Source organism: Gasterosteus aculeatus, chromosome 9 (genome assembly GCF_964276395.1).
Source record: "Gasterosteus aculeatus chromosome 9, fGasAcu3.hap1.1, whole genome shotgun sequence".
Lineage (NCBI taxonomy): Eukaryota > Metazoa > Chordata > Actinopteri > Perciformes > Gasterosteidae > Gasterosteus > Gasterosteus aculeatus.
The window spans coordinates 967,421-989,423 of NC_135696.1; the positions used below are offsets into that span (position 1 = coordinate 967,421).

Sequence of the window (22,003 nt, forward strand, 5' to 3'; positions counted from 1 at the left end):
CAGCTCCATTAGTTTATCTCACAGAGGTGTGAGGTGTCGTGCAGCGCGTCGTCCTTCCGTCTCCTACCTGTCGCTTCACATCATCCTTCTCCTCAACCTTGAGCCCAACAAAGAGGTTTGTCACCTGGTTTTTGCGTCTCCTCTCTGAATTGTTAGTCGCTGCGTGTGAGGTGGCTTGCGTTTGGTAATTTGTCCTGTCAGGTTTGGCGAGCGAGGCGCTGCGGGACGGATGGATGCAAACGGGCTTCTCCGGTTGGTGGATAAAAGACGTTTGAAGAATACTCGTCGTAGACGGATTGTCCGCTAAGCCCCGCCCTCCTTAATTACCGTTGCCTCCCTGTCATAGTTGACATTCTGGCGCGTGTGCCGTTCTCAATAATGTCCCTAAATTCACACCGACACGAATAATGAGAAATCAACAAAAGGTCGATTGATGACTTCCATCTCGCACATTCTACACCAGACGCACCCGAGCAGCCCCTCAAGATCTCGGATGGCTGCGACGTGCGTCTGGACACTGGAAAGAAACCCTGTAGTAATAAGCTGTTTATTATCACTTCACTGTCGCTACTGTGTTATAAGCTAAATAGTGTTGCTATAATGTCCTAACTTGTTGTGCTGTAACGGAATCATCCGTGTGAGATGCAGCCAGACTTTTTACAGGCGTGTAGCTGAGATCAAAGTAAAGGTGGACTGTACTTGTCTCTTTTACTCAAAGCGCTTTAACGCTTTAACACGGCGATCTGAGGGTGAGCTGCTTCACCAAAAACACGTTTGACACAGAAAGATGTGGAAAGTGTTCCTTCCTCTTACACTTGTGAAGCTATGGTGTTGACACAGTGTGTGTGTGTGTGTGTGTGTGTGTGTGTGTGTGTGTGCGGACAGACAGGAACATAAACACACAACCAAGTACTGAACGCGGCGTCGCTGTCACGGCCAGCAAATATCAATAAAGTGTTTACACACACCGACAGGTGCACGCACACACAGGTGAGCACACGTCTACCTGACAGAGAGCGCACGTTGGAACACGTGTCAGTGTCCGTCCCATCAAAAGAGCCTGCAGAGCTTTACCTGCTTTAGGTTACATTCATTCATAACCAGTAGCAGGTCACAACCTCTGAATGTAAGATTGTGAGTGTAGTGACCCCCCCCCCCCCGTGTCTAACATGTACCCCTCCGCTTTGACCCTGAGCAGGAATCTCTTAGCAGTGATGGCGTGTCCCCCCTGCCTCTAAATAAGAACACAAGGCCGGTAGAGGGACGATTCACCCGGGAGGGGTTTATTTAACCCGCGGGCCTCTTCAGGGAAGCGGCTTAGCGCCACAGAACCCCGGCGCCCCCCCGTTGCCGCTCCCGGAGGTCCATCCTCCGGCGAAGACCGCGACTCCGCGCAGATGAAACCACAAACGTTGCTCTATTATCCGACAGGCTGATTCCCGCGGGGCCGGCGTTCAGACGGAAAACGTTACTCGCGGCGCTCGGCTTGCTCCGTCGTCATGGAGCCGGACGCGTTGGCCGGCGTGCAGAAGCTGAGGGGCGCGGCCTTGAGCGGGAAGGGGAAGCTCATCTCCATGTCATGCCGATGAAAAGCCTGTCTCCTATTAGATTTGCAAAGGGAGAGCGACATATCGGCCCACTGCTCAACGAGCCCTGCTGGGGGAGGATTGGAGGGAGGGGGAGAGAGAGAGAGGTGGGGGGGTGAGGGCGGCGTTTCCGGCTTGGAGAGATAGCGATAAGTGTCGCTTGAGAAAACCGGGCAAACCCTCAGAACTCAGAGAGACGGCGGCTCACACATTCACACACAAAGTGAGGCGTGTGCACAGCGTTCCCTCCAACACTCACACGTGTCTCTCTCCACCTTTCATCTCCTTCGTCAGTCGCCGTCGGTTTGAGCCCAACGAGCTTCGTCATCATGTTCCCAATCAGACGCACGCGCGCCGCTTTAATTCTTCAAATGTTCCGCCGTTTAATTATCGGCGACCCAGCATTCGCCGCACGCTGTTCCAAACATCCCGTAAGGCTCTGATTGGGTCACTGTTTCTGAGGAGGAAATGGTTTCAGGAGCTGAAATATGATTCACCGTGACATGGGAGGGCTTTCTACACGGGAAGATGTGGTCAACCATTGTCAATAAGCCTGTCGCCATAAGTAATATATTGACTTATCGCACGATATATGAAAATAAGCGTGACTATTCTTGGTGTTGCAATATATTATATTTATTTTATATATAAATGAATGTACCCAACATTTTAGTCCATCGTGCCGCCTCTTTCCTCTTGTCTGCTTTCTTTCGCCGCCCTGCGATCCTCCCGGGCAACAAGCCTGATGCTATGCTATGCCCCGCTCTGTGCCATCGCACTTATTATTTAGTTGTTTTATTTATTTAGGATATATATATAGTCTAAATAGTCAATAAAACGTTATTTGTCCTTGGAAAGAGCATTATTATGCTCTTATATTGTCATATGTAATCAATGGCATTAAATGGTTTGAAAATGACAATAATATAATTTATTGCAATTCATTTTGGGGCAATAATTGCTCAGCAAGTTATGGTGACATCCATAATTATCAATTCCCCTTGAATAGAGGAAGCTGATGATCGCAAATGATTTGAGATTAAAAAATATATATATATTGCAATGGCAGCAATAAATGCAACAGGAACTCAGGATTTGATGTACCGATTTGGGGATTGTGTCTGTAGTCAAATCGAATGTTTTAACCTTTTGTAACATGGTTGTAGTTCTCTGTCTTAAGTTCAGTTTGAAATATTTGTATATATCAGAGTTAAGATACTACACAGCAACTTTCAGGGTTAAATTGAGATTCAACTTTAGCAGCGGATTATTTGCTGTGTGCAAGCAGCAGTGAGACGTGAGAGAAGAAGTAAACACCTGCAAACAGTTATGCAGCAGAAACGTCTTTGTTCACTTTTACCTCCAAAATGTGGGGTTCTTTCAGAGAAGCACCCGGAGGCTTTTTGGCAGCCGCCCCCATGTGAGAACACAAGAAACCCCCTGAGGGCAGAACCTGCACCTCTTTGTTGGATCTCACAGCCCAACAACACAAAGGCTTCGACGATTTGGTGAAATGCGTCATTGAACGCTGCACACGGGCATTCAGCTGGTCGGCCAGGTCACGTGTTCTCGGGATCGGGTCTGATTACGTCTCTGGCTCGTTTGTATTGGTCGCTTCTGGCCCAATCCCAGCATGCAACGCTGCATGTGTCTCAGCGTGATTAATTGCCTCCTTTTCTTGATGCGTGGAAGCAGTTTATTGTGGTAAAACCCTTAGTGAATGAAATAGGATTTATATTTTTAAAAGCTTGTAAAAGTGTATTAAGTGTTGAGTTGCCTACTTGACTTTCTCGTGGGCCTTTGTGTATAATAAAGAGTTATGGTAGTCGGGAAGGAAACGGTTTTATCTCCATCACTAAAGGCAGGGGAACGTTACCCCTTCGCTCCACTGGAGTAGTAAACCCGCTCTACGTTAATCGCTGACGTATCGTAGTAACCATTGGAACCTCAAGCTGGTCTTGTCTTGTTAAATGTTGTCTAGATGACTCAACTTCATCCTGATTCGTCAAGTTGATAAGCCACTTCGTAACAATCACCTCGTCTGCTCGTCTCATACCAACGGGGGAGAAATGGGCTCGATCCCTGGCTGAGGAAATGAACGGCCACATGGCGGCTGCATTCAGGTGTCACTCAGGGAATAAAGGGCCCTCGTGTTGCGCTTTGTTTGAAAGTTATGCGTCCTGACTTCAATCCAATTGTCACTTAAAAAGCCAATTATTCAATTATTGCTTCCACTGCCATTGATTTATTTTCATGTTCATGTTTCATTCATGTTGGTGCGATGACAGGACCTGCAGATTGTACCAAACCAAAGACTTTTAAATGCATTAATTAAACATTTAAGATAGTAACTCGCAGTAAAATAAATACGGTATAATAAATGATTATTGCATTATCCCATGCATGCATATCAAGTTGCTACTAAGCTCGTTATCACTATCAGTTCCCCGGGAAATCATTTGTTCAATGAAATGTCAGAAAGTCCAACGTGGCATCTTAATATGTCTTGTTTTGTCGGACCAATAGTTTTCTCCTTTGAAACGTTTAGCATTTCTGCTAAAAACTATATTGTTATTGTTCTTTTTTTCCTTCAACCAGTCGACTGGTAGTTAAAACTCTGCAGACATCTAGCTGAGATATTGCACATTAGCAGTAGACTGTACGTTAAGCACAGATGTGGTAGAGCCGGCTGCCTCACACCGGAGCGCTTCTGAATCTCTCTCTAAAAGACTCGTGTCTTCAGTTCTGCAAAACCGAAGCGTTATCATCAACAAATTAATCTCCTTGCCTCGAAAAAACGCATTCCCACTCATATAAGTGTACACACACACACACGCACAAATTCCCCCGAAAGAACAAGAATCTGGTCCGTGCCTCAGGCGTCCTCCGCCGCTATCGCCGCGGCGTGCACCACAAGCAGGCTGCAATTAATTGTCCGATTTGATCTCCCGCTGCGTCAGTCAAGCCCCAAAGACCTGTCCCGACACGGAGCGGAGGATATGAAGACGGAGAGCAGCGGATGGAGCCGAGCCGGCAGAGCAAAGGAGGAGGGGGGGGGGTCCTTTTAGCACCACCTTTGGCCCTGCAAGTTAATAGAAAGCTCCTTGGGAGGAGTTGATTAAGCTCGTTAGCGCTGGAGGAAAGCGGAGGCAATAAATCACGTTGAAACATGCATGCTGATTGGGCCAGAACCGCCCAAAGCGAGCGAGCCAGAGACCCGATTAGACCTGAGCCCGGCTAACACATGAGCTGGCTAACCAACTAGTGTACTGACATCTATATGGGAGTGTGTGTGTGTGTGTGTGTGTGTGTGTGTGTGTGTGTGTCACTTTCATCCTTCTTCAGCCTCAGAGCCAGAAGCAGCAGAGGTCCGGAGCACCTGAATGCTAGATTTGAGCGCTCCCCCTGCGCTTCCTGCAATGTGTCACGTAGCTGAGACATTGCTCGCGTTGTGCTAGCGGTCTTTTAACTCACACACAGTCGCACATCGAACATGCGCTCGCTTCTCGCCAAGAGATGACGATGTTGTTAAAGTCAAACTCAAATCTTAACCACTACGACGGAAATAAGCTGCTCCCACATGGAGTGAGCTATGCTACGCTAAGCACACGCACGCACACGCACGGCAGCGGTCACGGCCTCTTTTGCCTCATTCTGAAACGACGTGTGCAATGAGGAACAAATATATTGGATATCGATATTGGAACGCGTCAACATTTGATCATGTCAGAAGTATGAGTGCCGAGTGTTACACCGTATTCTGTGACCCATCAGATTCAGTCGAGGAGCTTGGGGGGGTAGGAGAGGATTAAGGACAAACGTTGCCACGTGCTCCGGGGGCGAGTTGTCCACCTTCTACCGCGTCAAAACGCATGTTTGCCCTCCCTCCTCTCCTTCCCTACCCTCCTCCCTCCTCTCCTTCCCTACTCTCCTCCCTCCTCTCCTTCCCTCCTCCCCTCCCTCCTCTCCTTCCCTACTCTCCTCCCTCCTCTCCTTCCCTCCTCCCCTCCCTCCTCTCCTTCCCTACTCTCCTCCCTCCTCTCCTTCCCTACTCTCCTCCCTCCTCTCCTTCCCTACTCTCCTCCCTCCCTCCTGCGCCTACGTCCACACAGGCCTTTTCACTTCCCCTTCGCTAACAAGCGGGCGAGGTGAGAGTGCAGCCCTGAGTCAAGCGCGGCGTGCGTTGGGAGACACGCGGTTCACAAACCTTGTCATGATGCGCTTTTTTCTTTTCCTCCCGCTCTTCCGTCTTCTTTTTTTTGGTTTCTCCTCACGCCCTCTGCTTCCCTTGCAGCATTAGTCTCATTCAGCCCTCTTTTAGACACCGTCGCCGCCGGGGGAATGGCTTTCCCTTCCCCTTTTTCATTTTGTACACCCGCCGCAATAACGGTTTGCACTTTTTCTACCCTGCTTCTCTGGATCTCCCCATCTGTTTGCATATCTCCCTCTCTCCTCTTTATCGCGCCTGTTGTTAAATCAGATCGGCTGGATAAGTGTGGCAGCATGGCTACAGACACCAGAGGCATCAGAGAGAGCCACAATCAATCACTTCTCCCCTTTCATCTGCTATCTCCTTGTCTCACTGTCTGTCTTTGTAGCCCTTCTCCCTTTAACCCTTCAGTCCTCCCGCTCTTCTCTGCCACATCCTCCTCCTCATCATTATCTCTTGAATGTCATTCGACATTTCCTTCCTATTTCAATATGTTTCTTTTGATTAAAAAGCAAACCAGCCCACCCAAAAAAGGCCTGTGCCTCCTCCTCTCCTTCCTCTGTTTTGTTCTCGGTGAGCAGACGCGAGCTCCATCGCCCTCCGTTGGCGCTGCGTCTCCTTGCCCCTGACTGACAGCAGCTGGCCTGTCAAAGTCGGGGGAAGTCAGAAGAAGAGGACCGGGGGAAGTGATGGAGAGACGCGCGGCGGCGAAGGGGAGGCGGGAGGTATGGAGGAAGACATCCCGAATTCAAAGAGACGTGCGGCGTTTCCGTGGCAACTCGGTTCCCATAGTAACCGTCCTGCTAAAGATGCCATTAGTATGAAAAAATACCTACTTACACTCGACTGCACTGTGTGCCCACAAACACAAACGCATTGTTACGCGCTCGTGCCGATGTGCGAGGACGACGCACATCCGCCCGGCTCTGAGACGCTGACACACCTGAGGTCAATTATGAGGGCTCAATTACACGCCACTTATGTTGGTAGCTCAGTTATAGGTTTGGCCCCTTTGGGGTGGAGGAAGCGACAAATTGTCTCGGTGATATTATTAACAGTTCTGTTTGGGCCTCAGACCTCAAAGGACCTCCTCCAGATTAGCCTGCGGGGCCCAAGTCCTCCATTTATTGTCTCATTGACCGCGACAGTCTGCATGCCGGCTCCGCCCACTTATCCACACGTCAGCTATATGTAGCTAACACAAGCTAACCCGGGCGGACAGAAGGGGGCTGTGTTAGGTCTTGCTGGATGGTCTCGCTCACACCTACAATGAACAGCATGGACGCGTGTGGACCTCTGATGTCCTGCGGGACATGACTGATAATTCAACATGATGAAGTCTCAATGGAGAAAGATCCTCGTCACCGCAGAACACGGCAACGACCACAGGCTCTTCCATCGCTTCCGTGATTAATCATGGAACTGGTTTGTAGCATCGCAGCAATTGGCCAACTGTTCAGATCAAACAAATGCATATCAATACATATTTTCCTCCTTCCTCAATAGCTATTTATCAACATCTGTGTTGTTGAGATTTCTGAATAGATATATATAGTTATTGAAAAGATTATTCTGGTTTATTGCTGTGCGTGTCACACTGAGTAGTTCCCATCATAGTAAAGACATCTCTACAGCCAATATCTCCAAAACCACACTAACTCACACTAAAACTATCCAGATGTGTAAGTAGCACTGGAGGTAAGAATTGTATTATTAGTGTTAGTATTTTGCAGAGAACTGTCCTTGAGCTGGTATTTCTGCTTGTCAACTTGCACAGTGGGGCAGTAAAGAACAGTTTCCTGTTGCTGTGTTTGCCAGGACGATGCCATCCTCATCCTTAATGAATCCATGAAGGTCCGATTGGTCTTCCTGAGCAAATAGATGATGTGGGATGAGATCTGCAACAAGTCCGTCTGATTTATACGACAGTCACATTGACTTACAAATATGCAGCGGAGCAGCATCAGCAACATTTGTGTTCATTTAATGCAAAAAATAGTCCAATTCTTGCTGACTCTTCAGGGCCGGGAGCACATGCCAGTCTCCCAGAAAACACTTCTGGAAAGCAACAAATAAGTCAAAACAGAAAATCTGACAAAACAAAAGTGTTATCTGTGTGAAACTTTAGCAGGTAATCCATATTCTCTATCCGTACACAACACATTTAGGTCTGTAGTCTCCCTGTGATGATCGTCACCAAATGTGTTGTTCAAATATGCAGCAGACATGAGCCGCTTCCCTTTGAATTTGCCAACTGCACAGATCTGTTTTCTATTATCAAGTTCTCCGTGTAAAGCTCCGGCTTTGCAGAGCGTCAGAGGGAAGAAATTAATGCATCGCCTTGACGTCCAGTCAACCGTTGCTAGAGGATGAATCCCATTATTAATATTCCCCCATTTACAAACATTTGCAAAGATTTTCTCAACCCCCCCCCCCAAAAAAATGCCTTCCCCTTTTCCCCCTCACCCTCGTACACAGGCAGCGGCTTTGCAGGGCTGAGAATGTGAGCTTTGAGCCGGTGCTCGCCAGAGAGCGATGGCTTACTTTGATGCAGAACAGACGCGGGAAAACGAGGGAGACAGAGAGAGATTAGGGAGAGAAAAGCCGAGAGAGAAAGAGATGCAGATAGAGAAGCCGCGGAGACGGCAAAGAATCCGCAGAAAAAAGCAAAAGTAGAGAAAGAGACGCTGCACAGAGGAGGCGAGCGTTGAGCGAGCAGGGCCGTGTGTGATAACACTCTGCACGGCGTCGCCCCCTTATTATCGGCCTCAGCTGGCGCACACTCGTACGCCACAACGTTCACAACTACAGCTCTGTCAAACGGCGAGTAGAACCGAAAGTGAACCAGCAGCTTTCCTCTGCATCACGTGCAAACCCGCGCTCGCAGCGCCGGCTGTGCGTGAGTGCACCTCTGCAGCAGCCGGCACACGCTGGCTTTCAGGATCCTCTTGTACTAAATATAGACAGTGGCCCTCAGGGGGGCTGAGAACCACCGGTATTTAAGTACAGAAGGTTTTGCGTGGTGGAGTCATCATGGTCATTGTTGGCAGTTGAGAGACTCGGGTCTCCGAGGTGTGACAGCCTGATGACTCCCTGTCAGCGCTCTCCGGACAGAATGACAGGAGTTACCTCGGACTCACTGTGTGTGTGTGTGTGCGTGTCTCCCACCTGAGATGAATTACGCCAGCAAAGTGAGGACTCGAGGTTTACGGTGTACACTGTTTTAAAGAATATAAACAACCACAAGAATAATGAAACAAGATGATGAGGCGCACAAAAGTACAAAAAGGCTTTCAGACTGAATGTCAAGAACTGCAACTGCTTCGCTGCTTCGGTTCAGCTGCTGCTGAGCTGCACAATGAGTAAAAGATGCTTCTATGTGTTTACACAAGCAGAAAAACAACAGCCGTGTCGGTGTTTTTCCCAGTAACAAGCAAGGATGTTGTTCTGAAGCATGTGGCCAAGTGGCAGCAGGAACAGATGAAATCGGAGCGCGCTGAGAATTGACCCGTGAGGGACACCACAGGTCTGGGGGACTGATTTTGGAATTATGGTTCCCAAAAGTAGTACGTGAGCTCCTATTATAATTTCAAAAAAAGAAAAGTGTTGAAATATTTTGACTGCACTCAAATGTGTGTCTTCCTTAAATCCCAATTAAATGAATTCAAAACCTTTACATGAGACTTGTATCTGCTGTATCTATATTATTAAATTGTGATAACATCAATTTGTTTTTAAAAAGGGATTTCAATCAGCTGAGACACATGCGGGAGCTGTGAGGGGTACGATTAGTCTCGTACCCCAGTTGAGGTCTATTCAAAAAGTGTAAAGTGTGCCCTTTAAGGATATCGCCACGGTATTCAACGACAAACAGATGCACCAAATGCAGCTTTCATTGGCGTGAGTCTATAAAAGGCTTGGTGGTAAGCTGAGGCCTTCGCTGGTCGGATAGTTAGCTAGCGTATAAGCTAATATTAGAGCTACATAGAGTCATGGGCTCCAGAATCGCTGCAAGTGTCAGAAGATTCTCTGGCAATCCACAGGAATCTACTGGGCCGTCAGCAGGTTTTGGGCACCGGTGGTCTGCTGACATTTAGTATGTAAAACAACTACAACCTGGAAGTGTGGCATCGAAAAGTGTTTTAATAAAGCAATAAGGGAGAGGCTGTACTTTATCGTGCAATAACAGTTCGGGGGGGCTGTTAGGCTCGACGCGTATAATACGGTTAACAGCAAAATTATAAATAGTAATAAATAGCTGCCTTTCAGCACAAAATAGTTGTAGCCACCAAACGTATGGCAGCAAATCACTGTCAAAATTCGAGCGCAAATCAGGTTGGCTGGAGTGATGCATCCACACAACTATAGAAGCTCATTTCCACACTGACGAAAGGGGATAGAAAGTCTAAATTATGAGATAAAACGTTGGCAAAACACAAAGGACACCTTTATGTCACCGTAGTGGAGCGTAGATGACAACCAGCTACAAGCATCATTTACCATCATTACCGGGACATTAAGACCGATGCGTCCAGCTCGCAGACCGGTCGCTAAAATGAAGTCTGAATCTGTGAATATTTTGCCAACTTTCAAAACGGATCGATTTTTGGAAAATCTAAATAATGAGGTAAGATCTGCGCAGGCTGCTCCATAGCTCGCATTGCCTGAAACGATCATTTGTGGGATTTCCGGGTCTTATTTCAGTGATCGCCACCGAGCTAAAAGCTAAAATGTCGCGAAAAAGCTAACCTGTTACTGTGATACGGAACGCTCGGGTCCATGTGAACAGGAACGGTACCCTATCGCCCAATAATGTGCCCCTCGTGACCCACTCTCTCAACCAATCAGAACGCTGGATTTCATCTACCCGGAACACGAGAGTTCCGACGTATCCGTACAGAGCGGGAGCTCGAGTGCCACTCGGTGGGTGTTTCGCTCGCTGAAGATAAAGACCGCTGAGCCCATGTGTCAGTCCTCAATACTGCAGAGACTCATCAGCTGTCACCGACACGTATTACTACACACACACACAGTCCATGTTGTATGTGAATGCAGCATGGACCATTGTGTGGACTTCTTCGTGCCTCGCTCCTCTCTGGTTCTTCATCTCACTGAGACCAAATGGAGGCTGGCTGATGAATGGACGCCTTCCCTCGCCGGCTCCGTGCAATTAGAACTCAACCTGTCTGTCTGTTTGGGATTAAATACCCACAAGTCAGCCGGCGCTCTCCGTATTTAAGAGACCTTCCTCAGTCTGACGCAAAACCATGAAAACCACATTATGTCACACTTTTTTTTCCCTTTTCTTCGCCACTTCATATCTTTGTATCTTTTTATCTCGAGCTGACTGTTTTTTTCTCTCTGTATTCCCTAAACATGAAAAATACTACAAGATGAAGTTCAAAGTCGTGCAAGATGTCGTCAGTATTCACAGTAATATGTACAGATTTAGGGAAAAAGTAGAAAAATAATTGAAATCAGTGAAAGTGACATTTCATGAAGGAAATCGGAGGAAGGGTCATCATGAACTTTGTTAGGAACCAGCCTCGTGTGGAAGACGGGGCTTTGCAGCCTTGTGACAAATGAATTGTGCATAAAGGCCGTGCTAAACTATGTGTTTGTTATGGCCTTCAGCACACTGCAGCTTGGTACAACACGACATTCACACTTGCTTCACTGAGCTTTAATATTGAGCACCTGGGCTTTGCCGGATAAATGCGCTATGATATCACAACTGAGACATCTGTCGGCTTTAACGTGTTCAATCCCACTGGCAAACTCTTCATGTTGTGATTTGAAACCAGCACGGACAGCTGTAATCGGCACGGACGCACAACACAACACAACACAACGCGCAGCACGAGGACGGCACCAGTCAGGCTGATCAATGCTCCCAGATCGTGGGAACAAATCAACTGATCAACCTCTCAACTGACCATGTGTCAAGTGACAATATGATGACAGCGTTAGTCGTACTTACGGCACGCAAAACAACAATATGGAACTACGTTAACAACCACAACAAAGGCATCAACTATTTATTTTTGGAACTGACTTAAAACGCAAACTGCCACTAACTTCACTCCCTGCAGAAATATGATCTACTTGTGTTTACACATTGACAGAAGGGTCTATAATACGCGTTTAATGGATATATTCAGGACGTCAAACTAATTCAGCAATTTAGAAAAATTGCTAAAAGAGTGAAACAGCAACAGAAGATGGAGACAGAGGATAATTAAATAGATAGATAAAGTGTTTAAAGGAGCATATGTAGTTAGCAGGTATCATAGTGCTACGGCCGGTTGATGTACTGCTAATGTACTTTGCTATAGTTAGCTCCCCGGGCTTTCAGGTAGAACCGTGACCTTTTAGAAACATCTCCTTTTAACCTCTCAGACCCCCGGTAACAAGGATCGACATCACACAACGTCTAACGGGCCCCAAATCCATAAATCCCGCCTGAGAATGAGGTGAAACGACTGCATGGGGGTGTATGACGCAGAGGCGGGTGGTTGGTTTGATGCCCCGGTCACTGCTGGCCGAGACTCACTGTCGCAAAAGCGTCATTTGACTTCAGTGGAAAAGGATCCCAACTTTATTTTACATAATGAGATTAGCTGGGTAATTAGGCCCCATAAGCTGCAACGTTAAAAGGCCCGATAGTCTGAAGGCCGGTGAGGCTCCCAAAACCTTCTGACAACCTGTTGTAACCCAGTGCAATGCAGAGAGACCTCCTGTGATCTCCAAATTACTCATCCCGTCCACGCACAGATAAAACGAGCTCATTATAAGCAGAGAAAGACGAGGAGGAGGAAGCAGACAGGAAGAGGACGACTAGAGGATTCGTTTTTGCAGCACATTTGAAGGACACAATTAAAATGTAGAAAAAGAGATTGATGACATGAAGCGGGCTGAGTTGGGAAACGGGGGGGCTAAGGGGGGAGAATTAAGCTGTGTGTGTGAGTGAGAGAAAGAGCGAAGGGGCGTAGGACAGGATGATGATCTGTCTCATGCTGGGAGCGGCCGGTAGGGTCGTTTCCAGGCTGCTCCCACGATGAGAAGGTTCTCAGGGTGCAGCACTGATAGGAAACATCACAGCGCCACCTGACTGTCAACCAACTGCTGCTTAGTGCGTGAGGGAAGCACTGTGATTTCAGCACGCCACGAGAGCAAGTTGGATGTTAAGAAATACAGCCCGTCACATTGAAATCAAGTTTCTGGGAGGCGTCGTTTGGCTGTGTTATCCAGGATTGGGCAACACAAAGTGTTGTGTTGTTGGTCAAATACGTCCTGTTTTGTGGCTCAGATAATGTGTCTTATGTTCATGGTCCCCAGAGGAGCCGTCCCACCGACGTCGGTGACGTCCTCTCTAGGACGGCGGTGCCGCTCTGGACGTTGTCACAGTTTCCACTGACTGACAGCAGCTCACAGCTCTGTCCTCTCGTGACCGTGTCGTTGTGTACAGTACTCACATTTAGCCGTCAAGGACCTGACGGGAATGACACAAACGCTTTATTTCACCGCAGATTTCTTTTCTATTTCAGGCATTTGTTGTAATCGCAAAGGGGTTAAATGTTCAGCAGAAAGGTGAGAGAGAGAAGAAAATGTGCTTGAAGCTCTAACAGGAAGGGATTAGTTTCACGAGGAGAGGAGGAGCGAAGGAAGTAATCATTTCTGGAGCCCGACTGCTGTTTCAGCCACAAAATCATTCTATTTCACTCGTTTTATTCACTGTTCGTGTCTGCAAAGGAATCTCAACACGCCCAATAAAATAGAAATGAAACAGCAGCCTTACAACTGCTATTGTTTACGTTAGTGAATTTCCTTTGCTCTTGTAAAAACACTGTATTGTTGTTATTCAAGGTCTATCAGTAGTGGAAGTTACTTATTTCACACGCAGAGGTTAAAAGAAGCAGAATTGGCTCTTCACATTCCACACAATGTCTTTCTTAAACTAGTCAAGAAATATAATAGGACTGAAAAGCCAGATTGGCAGAATAATATCAGGTAATAGCTGCATGAGGGGAAATATTTTGTCCGCTGGCCAAAGGAATTGAACAGCCCCTGTTAACCATTCATTTGTTAAACAGCCCCTCGATGAATTAGTATTGTGTGCAAATCATCGAGGCCGCTGGCGAGAGGAACGGCTTCATTTTGTCCCCTCTGCATATGTGCAGATCGCACCTTAATTCTCTTGTCCGAATGCCAAGTTAAATTAAAGCCGCTCGTGTACAACCAGCAGAACAGGAATTAGGAATGAGACAGTAGGTTGAGAAAACAGTCATGGCGCCTGCTGCAGATTAGCAAGGAGCTTTGCTGGGAAACGACTCGCCGGCCTGGTTGATGTCAAATAACGTCAGCAAAATAATCTACTTCCTGTCAAGAAGTAGAGGCTGTATAATTGTAGTAATCAATCAAAAGGGTTGTGAATCAGCCTTCAGTTACTAAAACCAGAGCCACTTCCGCAGCAATGCGATGGATTGATGAATATCATTCGTACTACGTTTCCATTGGAGAACCAGAGAGCCGCGGCACGGCGGCCCGTTCGCACACAGCAACAGAGGAAATCCACTGGGCGGATCGTGGATGCTGTGTACTTGTTTGCAGGGAAAACAACAGCTTTAATCTCCCCAAAACACAGGCCAAGAGGCCATTACCATCGACCACCATTATGCGTATCCTATCCACATACGCGCACAAAAAGCCGTGCACGCATACCGCTTGGGCCCTAACAAAAGATCCGGAAGGCCTCATTAGTCGCCAGAGCCGGAGCCGAGCGTCGGCCGGGCGCGACTCTGTCGTCCTATTATGCCGGCGCCAACACATGGCGCGTTGTTTGCCTCGTAATGGGCTACCTGCGTCTGTCACACATTCATTGGAATTGTGGGAAAGGAAGACTGTGGACGCGCCCGCCGAAGGCTGTTAAGTACGTTGAGTAATGCGGCTTAAAGGTCAACCGCCGTGGAAGGGGGGTTAAATCAATCAAGAAGGGGCTCGCCTTGGCGTAGAAGGACTTTAGTACGCAAGTGCAATAGATTTGACATAATTGTGGACGGACATGGCAACCTAAAGGGAATTGTGTTATTGATGCTGCAAAATCACTCACTGGCTCTGTTGCACACAACGTGCATCTCCCCGCCGTGACTCTGTAGGCTTCATGCCCCCCCGGCCCCTTAGCTACGCCTTTCATTCAAAAATACAACACACTCATAATCCGCCAACAAGGCAAAGACGATCAGCGCAAGAGAGACAGTTCAAAGCAGAGAGAAAGTATACGAGTTATTTTATTGATTGGTTGATTAACAGTTTTGAAAGAAAGGTGAAAATTAGAATAGAATGAGGTTGAGGTGTCTGGTGTTGTTGTTAATGTTAAACACAACAAAACAAGAATACGAATACGGAACTTCTTCGAATCTTTAATTTGCGACATTGTAACAAAAAAGAAGTGATTGAACTGATTTTCAAAATGTTCTCACAACCAACTAATTAATCAAATAACCAATTATTTCAGCTGTAGTATTGTTTCTTCGCCTCTCACTTTAACAGGTGTTAAAGTGAATATCAGGTGAACGGCTTCCATGTTTTTCTTGGTTGTCATGGCGCTATGAATAAAACATTAAAAAGACGGCTTAGAAACGGCTAGAATCACTACGTCACCACAGTGAACAGCCTCACCTCCCTCTTTCTGATCCTCCTCCCCTGTTTATCCATCTCTTTAATCTATTCATCCTCCCAATTGAACCCCCCCCCCCCCCCATGACGAGGGCGTTAAATCCGTTACTCACACAGCACTTTGATGAGTATGTAGAGAAAAATATACAAGCAAGTGTCCGCACAGATTTCCTCAACAACTGGGTTAACCATCAAATGATGTCTACCGCAGCCCTCACACACACACACACACACATCTCTTCATGTGCTGCAGTGGCTCAGCCGGGTGGGCGACCATCTCGTCCAATCGTGGTGACTCAGAGTCTCACCGAGTTTTGAAAAAACAGAATCTGTTATTAGGCTGAGCTTCCTGTGATGTGTGATCATTACTTTAAAAGTCGATTCGTTTGGACATCATTGCTGTACATGATCATCTGAATCATATCCATAACTAGGGCCGAAAAAAATAGCAAAGAATCTGTACTCATAGCGCTGATTCAAAGTAGTATTATAAATAACTCCCCCCTTCTCTCTCTCTCTCTCTCTCTCTCGGCACTAAGTCTCCGGTCCAAAGGTCAACATTTATTGAAAAATAAGGGATGTAATCGTTTCTAAAAATATTCTACTTCTACGAAATACTCATTTCCCTGCGGACAGAAAAACAGCTTTCTCTCCAGCTCGCCACAAACAAGGAGAGGCGGTGTTGTGCGGTGCAGCACCATCAGTCACAGACCCCCATCATATCAGGGGGAAGGACGTCATAAAATATAAAGACACCTCACTCTAGAAAGAGAAAGGCTCCATCCACAAGTCATCTGGTTTTAATCTTTGATGTCAGAGCAACGCTTAGTTGGGCGGGCGGATGCAGAACGGATCCACGGAGAAGTGACGGCAGACCGGTTTCCCTTTGTCACGCGTGCAGGTTGGCGGGGGTTCAGCGGGCGGACGCGCAGCACCAGAAACTGTAGGACGCCGATTAGACAGATGCTTTTTACTGAGGTGGGAAAAACCCGGACTGACTGCGGACGGTTTAACTCTCCTCCACATGTGCGTCCTGTCGCTCCCAGTTTGTGCCCTTTGTTTCACTGTCAGCTGTTCAATGTGGTAATTAAATGTCCTCTTCCTCCTTCACACCCACAACAGTTGTGTCACATCATAACCTCCCCCCCCCACACACAGTGTCCTTTCCCCATCATCTCAGCATCCATCACATTGGATGTGCAGACGGTGTGTGTAGAAGAGAAGATGGAGACACGGCGGCCGGTGGTCATCACCAGTGTTTCTGATCGCCTGCTGTAACGTTAACCTAATTCTGAGATTTTATCTCGTTACTTCTCTCTTCAATTTGAGCAACAAGTAAAGCTGGTCATCACATCTCAGAATATAATAAAAAGTGGCCTGTGATCCTCATAATGGGTGTAGGTTATCGTGGATATTCAGTCAGCTGATGACAATGACATCGGTGAATAGATCTGTTATGGTGCGTCGCACACAAAAGACTTTAACACAAAACATTTACCTGCAGTCATTTGAAGAACTCAAAAGGTGATTTCTTGAAATGATTTGATTATCATGCATATTTATGCAACATGTTTTCCACAATCTAATCATAATAATCAGGATTCTCCACAGGGGGAATCTGCGCTGTGATAATTGAGTTCCTACCGTGTATTTATCAGTTTGTGCCCGAGCCAGAAGGCCTTCAGACAATAACAAACTTCTCGTGGTAACACAAAGTCAGCGGGTGTGGCACGAACCACAAACTGCACAAAAAGAGTTTTCATTGGTCAAAGCAGAGTTTATACTCTCTGACAAATCTGCCGGTGTTCATTTCACAATTAATTCCAACTTTCAATGGAGAGAATAAACACGTTAGTTTGCTGTAGAACAGAGTAACTGCACCAAATGTTGTTTTAATTGTTCTAAATCATCCTATTTTGCTATCGTCATCTACAATTTAACAATTATTTCCATTAAAGACTAGATTCAGATGATTGTATTTTCCTTCATATATTTGCTTTGACATAGAAAACCGATCTTGACATTTGTAGTTTCCCTGGTGGATCAGAAGCTGCTTACTGTGAGTAAAGGAAACACACCACGTTTACCGCTCTAATATAGATTCATGTTGTGTGAAAAAATAACATGTTCACATTCATGACAGTATCATTTACTTTTGTTCCATTCTGCATTTTAGTCTTTAGGGATTGAATGCCAACGTGTAGTAAATCCATCTTTTTGACTTATAATATAGAAAGTGTATATATGTAGTAAACAAATGATTTGCATTGCATGCTCTGTTGCATTCGAGCACACAGGTGAAGATGTGACATGGCACACTGGCTGGTTTGGATCCATTGCACACCGTATAAAGACGTGTGCTGGAAACTGGTGGCCTGTCGTGAGCAGAGCGTCGTTCCTTCGCTGTTGTTTGTCATTAAGCTGTAATTGAGCTGCAGTAAATTCATTTCCTTATGCAGATGACAGGAGATTTTCTTTTTGTTTTGTCTTTATTTTACGCAGCAAAGCGTCAACTAAATATAGAAATAATAAATTCTGTAACACGGTAGAAAAAAGATATGCTCTCGTGCCCAAGGCAGCTCTCTGTGTTGCACCTGCTGCAATCATGACGTCAATAAGTCGACACGCGAGGAGCGTCGGTCCATAAATAAATGCTTTTCAATATGTTACTGCTGCACATTGAGAATAATCTAAAATCATTCCCAAAATTCCAACTAACACTAACACTTACAGAGGGGAAACAGTGTAAGTATACTGTAAACTGTTAGTAACAGTTCATATTTTGTTTATAGTTTCTTTAATGTCGTCAATTGTCATTTTGTGCTTTTTTTGTTTTTAAAAGTATCGGATCAGAACCCGGTCTTGTTTTACAAATGTCGTTTTAGCACCAGCATCGGAGAAACACTAACAATACCTAATAAAGACCGGGAAATGCTAATGAGACGATACTACGATTAATTAGCCAACTACTTTTCCATAATGTCAGATAGAAAAAAAGGCAAACTCCAGTATCTTGGACATCCTCACCCGAAATGAATGAAAAAACACTTTATATATAGAACACTACCGACGGTATCGCTCATTCCAAACTAACAACTGCAGAGAATCTGCCCCATTGAAATGGAAACCTGCATCGACAGGCGAATGAAAAGCGTCGTATGGATTGTGTTAAGCCTATTAACACATTATTTAAGGACACTTTCCAGATCTATTGTTCCATTTGTGGATCGTAGATTCTCCTTGTGCGACTCTGGTTTGTGTACAAATGTCTTTTATCCCTCGATTCCCACAGAGCTGTTTTTTTACTTGTTATGTGCGGTTTTGTCTCACGCTGGGAGTCCTTTTGGAGTTTGAGTCGACTCGCTGTCAGAAGTGACGTCAGGCTCGCGGAGGAGGTCAATTAACAGCAAAATCAATCAGCACAGAGGCAGCGCTGAGTGGTGGGAGGCTGATGCATCTTTTTTTCTTCAGGTTTTCTGATTATTGTAGAGGAACCAAACACCTCACACCAAAAAGACTAAATAAAACTGTCTGTGTGACTCCTATGGACAAATAACCGTCGATATCTTGGAAATAATTGATCATCAGACTAGATTTAATCAGAACTGTTAATTGTTTTACTGCTTCTTGGATTAAATCCATTGCAGTGTTTTCAGCATAACCCAACGGATGAAGAAGCGAGAACCTCCCTACTCACTGCCGGATGATTTGCCCTGATTATCGTGTGGGCTCAGCAAATTGTTGCTAAACAGTTTCAAGTTGAATCTTTTAGTTTTTCTCCCTACCTTGGCGGCCATGACCATGGAGGAGCCTCCCCTGATGCCCAGGATGGGAATGTGTGTCTGGGCGGATATGAAGTCCAGGATCTGGGCGATGGCCTCCTGGTCCGTGTCGTCACCGAACACCACGCCTTGCAGAGAGCTCCTCGTCATTTGTGCGCAGATGCGATTGATGATGCTCTTTGGGTCGGTCTCGTTCATGGTGACCAACTCGACTTTAGGAGGGTAAGGGATGTGGAGGAAGTCCTCTTTCTCCAGTCCGGCCCCCAGGGTCACGTCACTGGAGTTGCCCACCAGGATGACGGCTATGCTGAGGGAGTTGATCATTTTGGGACCGATTGGCGGGACAGCCGGTGAGGCGGGAGAGTACTGGGGAGGGATGACGACGCCCCTCTGGGTGCCGCCTCCCCTCTGGCCGCCTTGTCCCCCGGGGGCCCCTCCGGGCCCCGTGCCTGTCCCTCCTCCGGCCCTGCGAGACTCGCAGACGGGTAGCATGAGTGTGGAGAGCAGGAGCAGAGAGAAGGACAAGGAGAGCAAGGGCGGGGTTGGCCAAAGATAAGGCCGGCGAGAGGGCCGGTCTGGGGGAGGAGAAGGAGGATGCTGGGGGGAGGAAAGGAAGGAGACGAAGCGCTTGTCGTGAAGACGGGAGGGAGGAAGGTGGAGGCTGACAAGCATTGTGGAGGAGTGTGAATGCCGTCCCTGCAGGGAGAGAAGGAAACAGAGCAATTACCAGGTGTAAAGTCCGTAGAACTCACAGGGTGAAAAGTGGTTTGATATTTGACCGGTCGGAATACCGAGTTCCACCGCTAAGTGTCACGCTTGTTTCGTTCACACCGACGCAACGCAAATGTTCCGCGGTGCCTCCAGCGATCCATTGGAAAAACGATCCCGTCGGGTCAGCGGGTGTGCGCGGTCGACGCCGGGAAAAGGGAAACTTGTTAGTGCTAATTAGCGACCCTTACTTCCTAACGAACACATTGAACTTCACTCAAAAGGAACCCGGGCCGACTCCAACCAGCCATCCGAGGCAGCTGATGACCAGACTGTGTGGCGTGGACGGGTACTCGCTTCTGGCAGATGAAAACCCCAAACACCACCAATTTCAATTTGCTAATTGAGACCAACCAGCATATTATCTTTAATATCTTTAAATCTTGTTATTCCAAATGAAGGCTATTGTTTTGATTGTTTAACACATATTGGCCACTAACAAAAAACTGTGTAGTAAGAATCTATTCATTCGTTCATTTATTTGATGGGATTATACGGTGACACCGAGCCTTCATGTTTCACCAGCTTAAAAACTGCTGGTGCTTCATATTAAAATGGCCAACATTCATAGATGAAGGATTGATCAGGATCCTAAAAAAATACACTTTACCCCTTAATTACCACAGCAGGTGAGTCACATAGAGCTCAAACACTGAGAGCTTCCATAAAGCATCAAGTGACACCACCAACTGCATCACACTGGGCTGAGACTGAGGAACCCCGTGGCACACGTCCACGACACAGTGTGCGTGTGTGTGTGTGTGTGTGTGTGTGTGTGTGTGTGTGTGTGTGTGTGTGTGTGTGTGTGTGTGTGTGTGTGTGCGTGTGTGCGTGTGACTCAGGACAGCAGTCTGTGCATTTGGACAGATTGACAGACTCACAGCTTCGTGGACTTGCCACCAGGCTAAGTGACCACTCAGACCCCCCCCTCTCCCCCTCTCTCCCTCTCTCCCCCCCCCCCTCCCCCTCTCCCTCTCTCCCCCTCTCCCTCTCCCTCTCTCCCCCTCCCCTCTCTCCCTCTCCCCCTCTCTCCCTCTCTCCCTCTCTCTCGCCCATTACTTTCCCCGCTTGTCTCGTTTTTAACCCCCAAGCCTGTTTTCTTTCAGTTGCTCCCTCCCATCTTCTGAGATCACCTCGCTAAGACTTTTCAAATCAACTTGAGACCCATTGTTTACTAGCATTGCTGGTGTGCACTATGCCTCTATTAGCAGACACACAGGGAGCAGTGGGGGGGAGTACGGGGGAGACGCCATGGGGGGAGTTTGAGTGAAACATGTAAGCACAGGGAGGTGACAGGCAGGTGAAACACATTTACTCATGGATGTGAAAATTGCGGTTTCTTACTCGGCTGTAATGCGGGGGCCCGAATCATGGCATATTTCCTGCCTAGATGAAGACGTGGAATCTTAATTTAGCATAAGCTATGTGATGGAGCACGGAGGAGCACAGGGAACAGATCTCCCTTCTTCTGCTCACACAGCAACACCTCCACTTATCTCTTATTCATCAAGCAGCCAGCACCAAAACACAACAAACAGAACAAAGAAGAGAGAAGTTGTGGTAACTGAAATCGGACACGGGGGCCAAACAGCAACAGAGGGCTGAAACGGGCAGGTGGAGAACAGGGAGGCCGCTCCACCCGAAACCAAATGAATAAAACTGTCTGCCTAAAAGGTCTAATTACCAAAGGTTTGTCGGGTTCAACTGCAGGTGCACAAACTAATTGTAAACTGGCAACGTTTTCCATGGGGGCCACAGAGAGACAGAGAGAGGAGGGTGAGGAAACAAGTGGGAGGAAGGCAGCACAGAGGAGAGGAGAGAGAATAAATAGAGACCTACACAAAAGAGACGGAGGTGGAGGAAGGAACAGCAGTAAGGAACCCAGAGGAGGGAGGGAGGGAGGGAGGGAGGGAGGTGTGGAAGAGCAACACGGCTGAGGAAAGAAAGATGAAAAGAGGACGTGATTAGCACAAGACGCTGAA

The 22,003-nt window shown here is 47.0% G+C and overlaps 1 protein-coding gene across 3 annotated transcripts in view; it reads right to left on the minus strand.

The window, feature by feature from the left end:
* Window positions 1-22,003, minus strand: part of grin2bb (glutamate receptor, ionotropic, N-methyl D-aspartate 2B, genome duplicate b) — a 66,744-nt gene that overhangs the window by 33,039 nt on the left and 11,702 nt on the right. For all 3 annotated transcript variants that reach the window (XM_078080652.1, XM_078080651.1, XM_040186254.2), the window contains exon 3: window positions 19,257-19,949. In XM_078080652.1, the coding sequence (XP_077936778.1) occupies window positions 19,257-19,949 (693 nt within the window). The remainder of the gene's footprint in view (window positions 1-19,256; window positions 19,950-22,003) is intronic.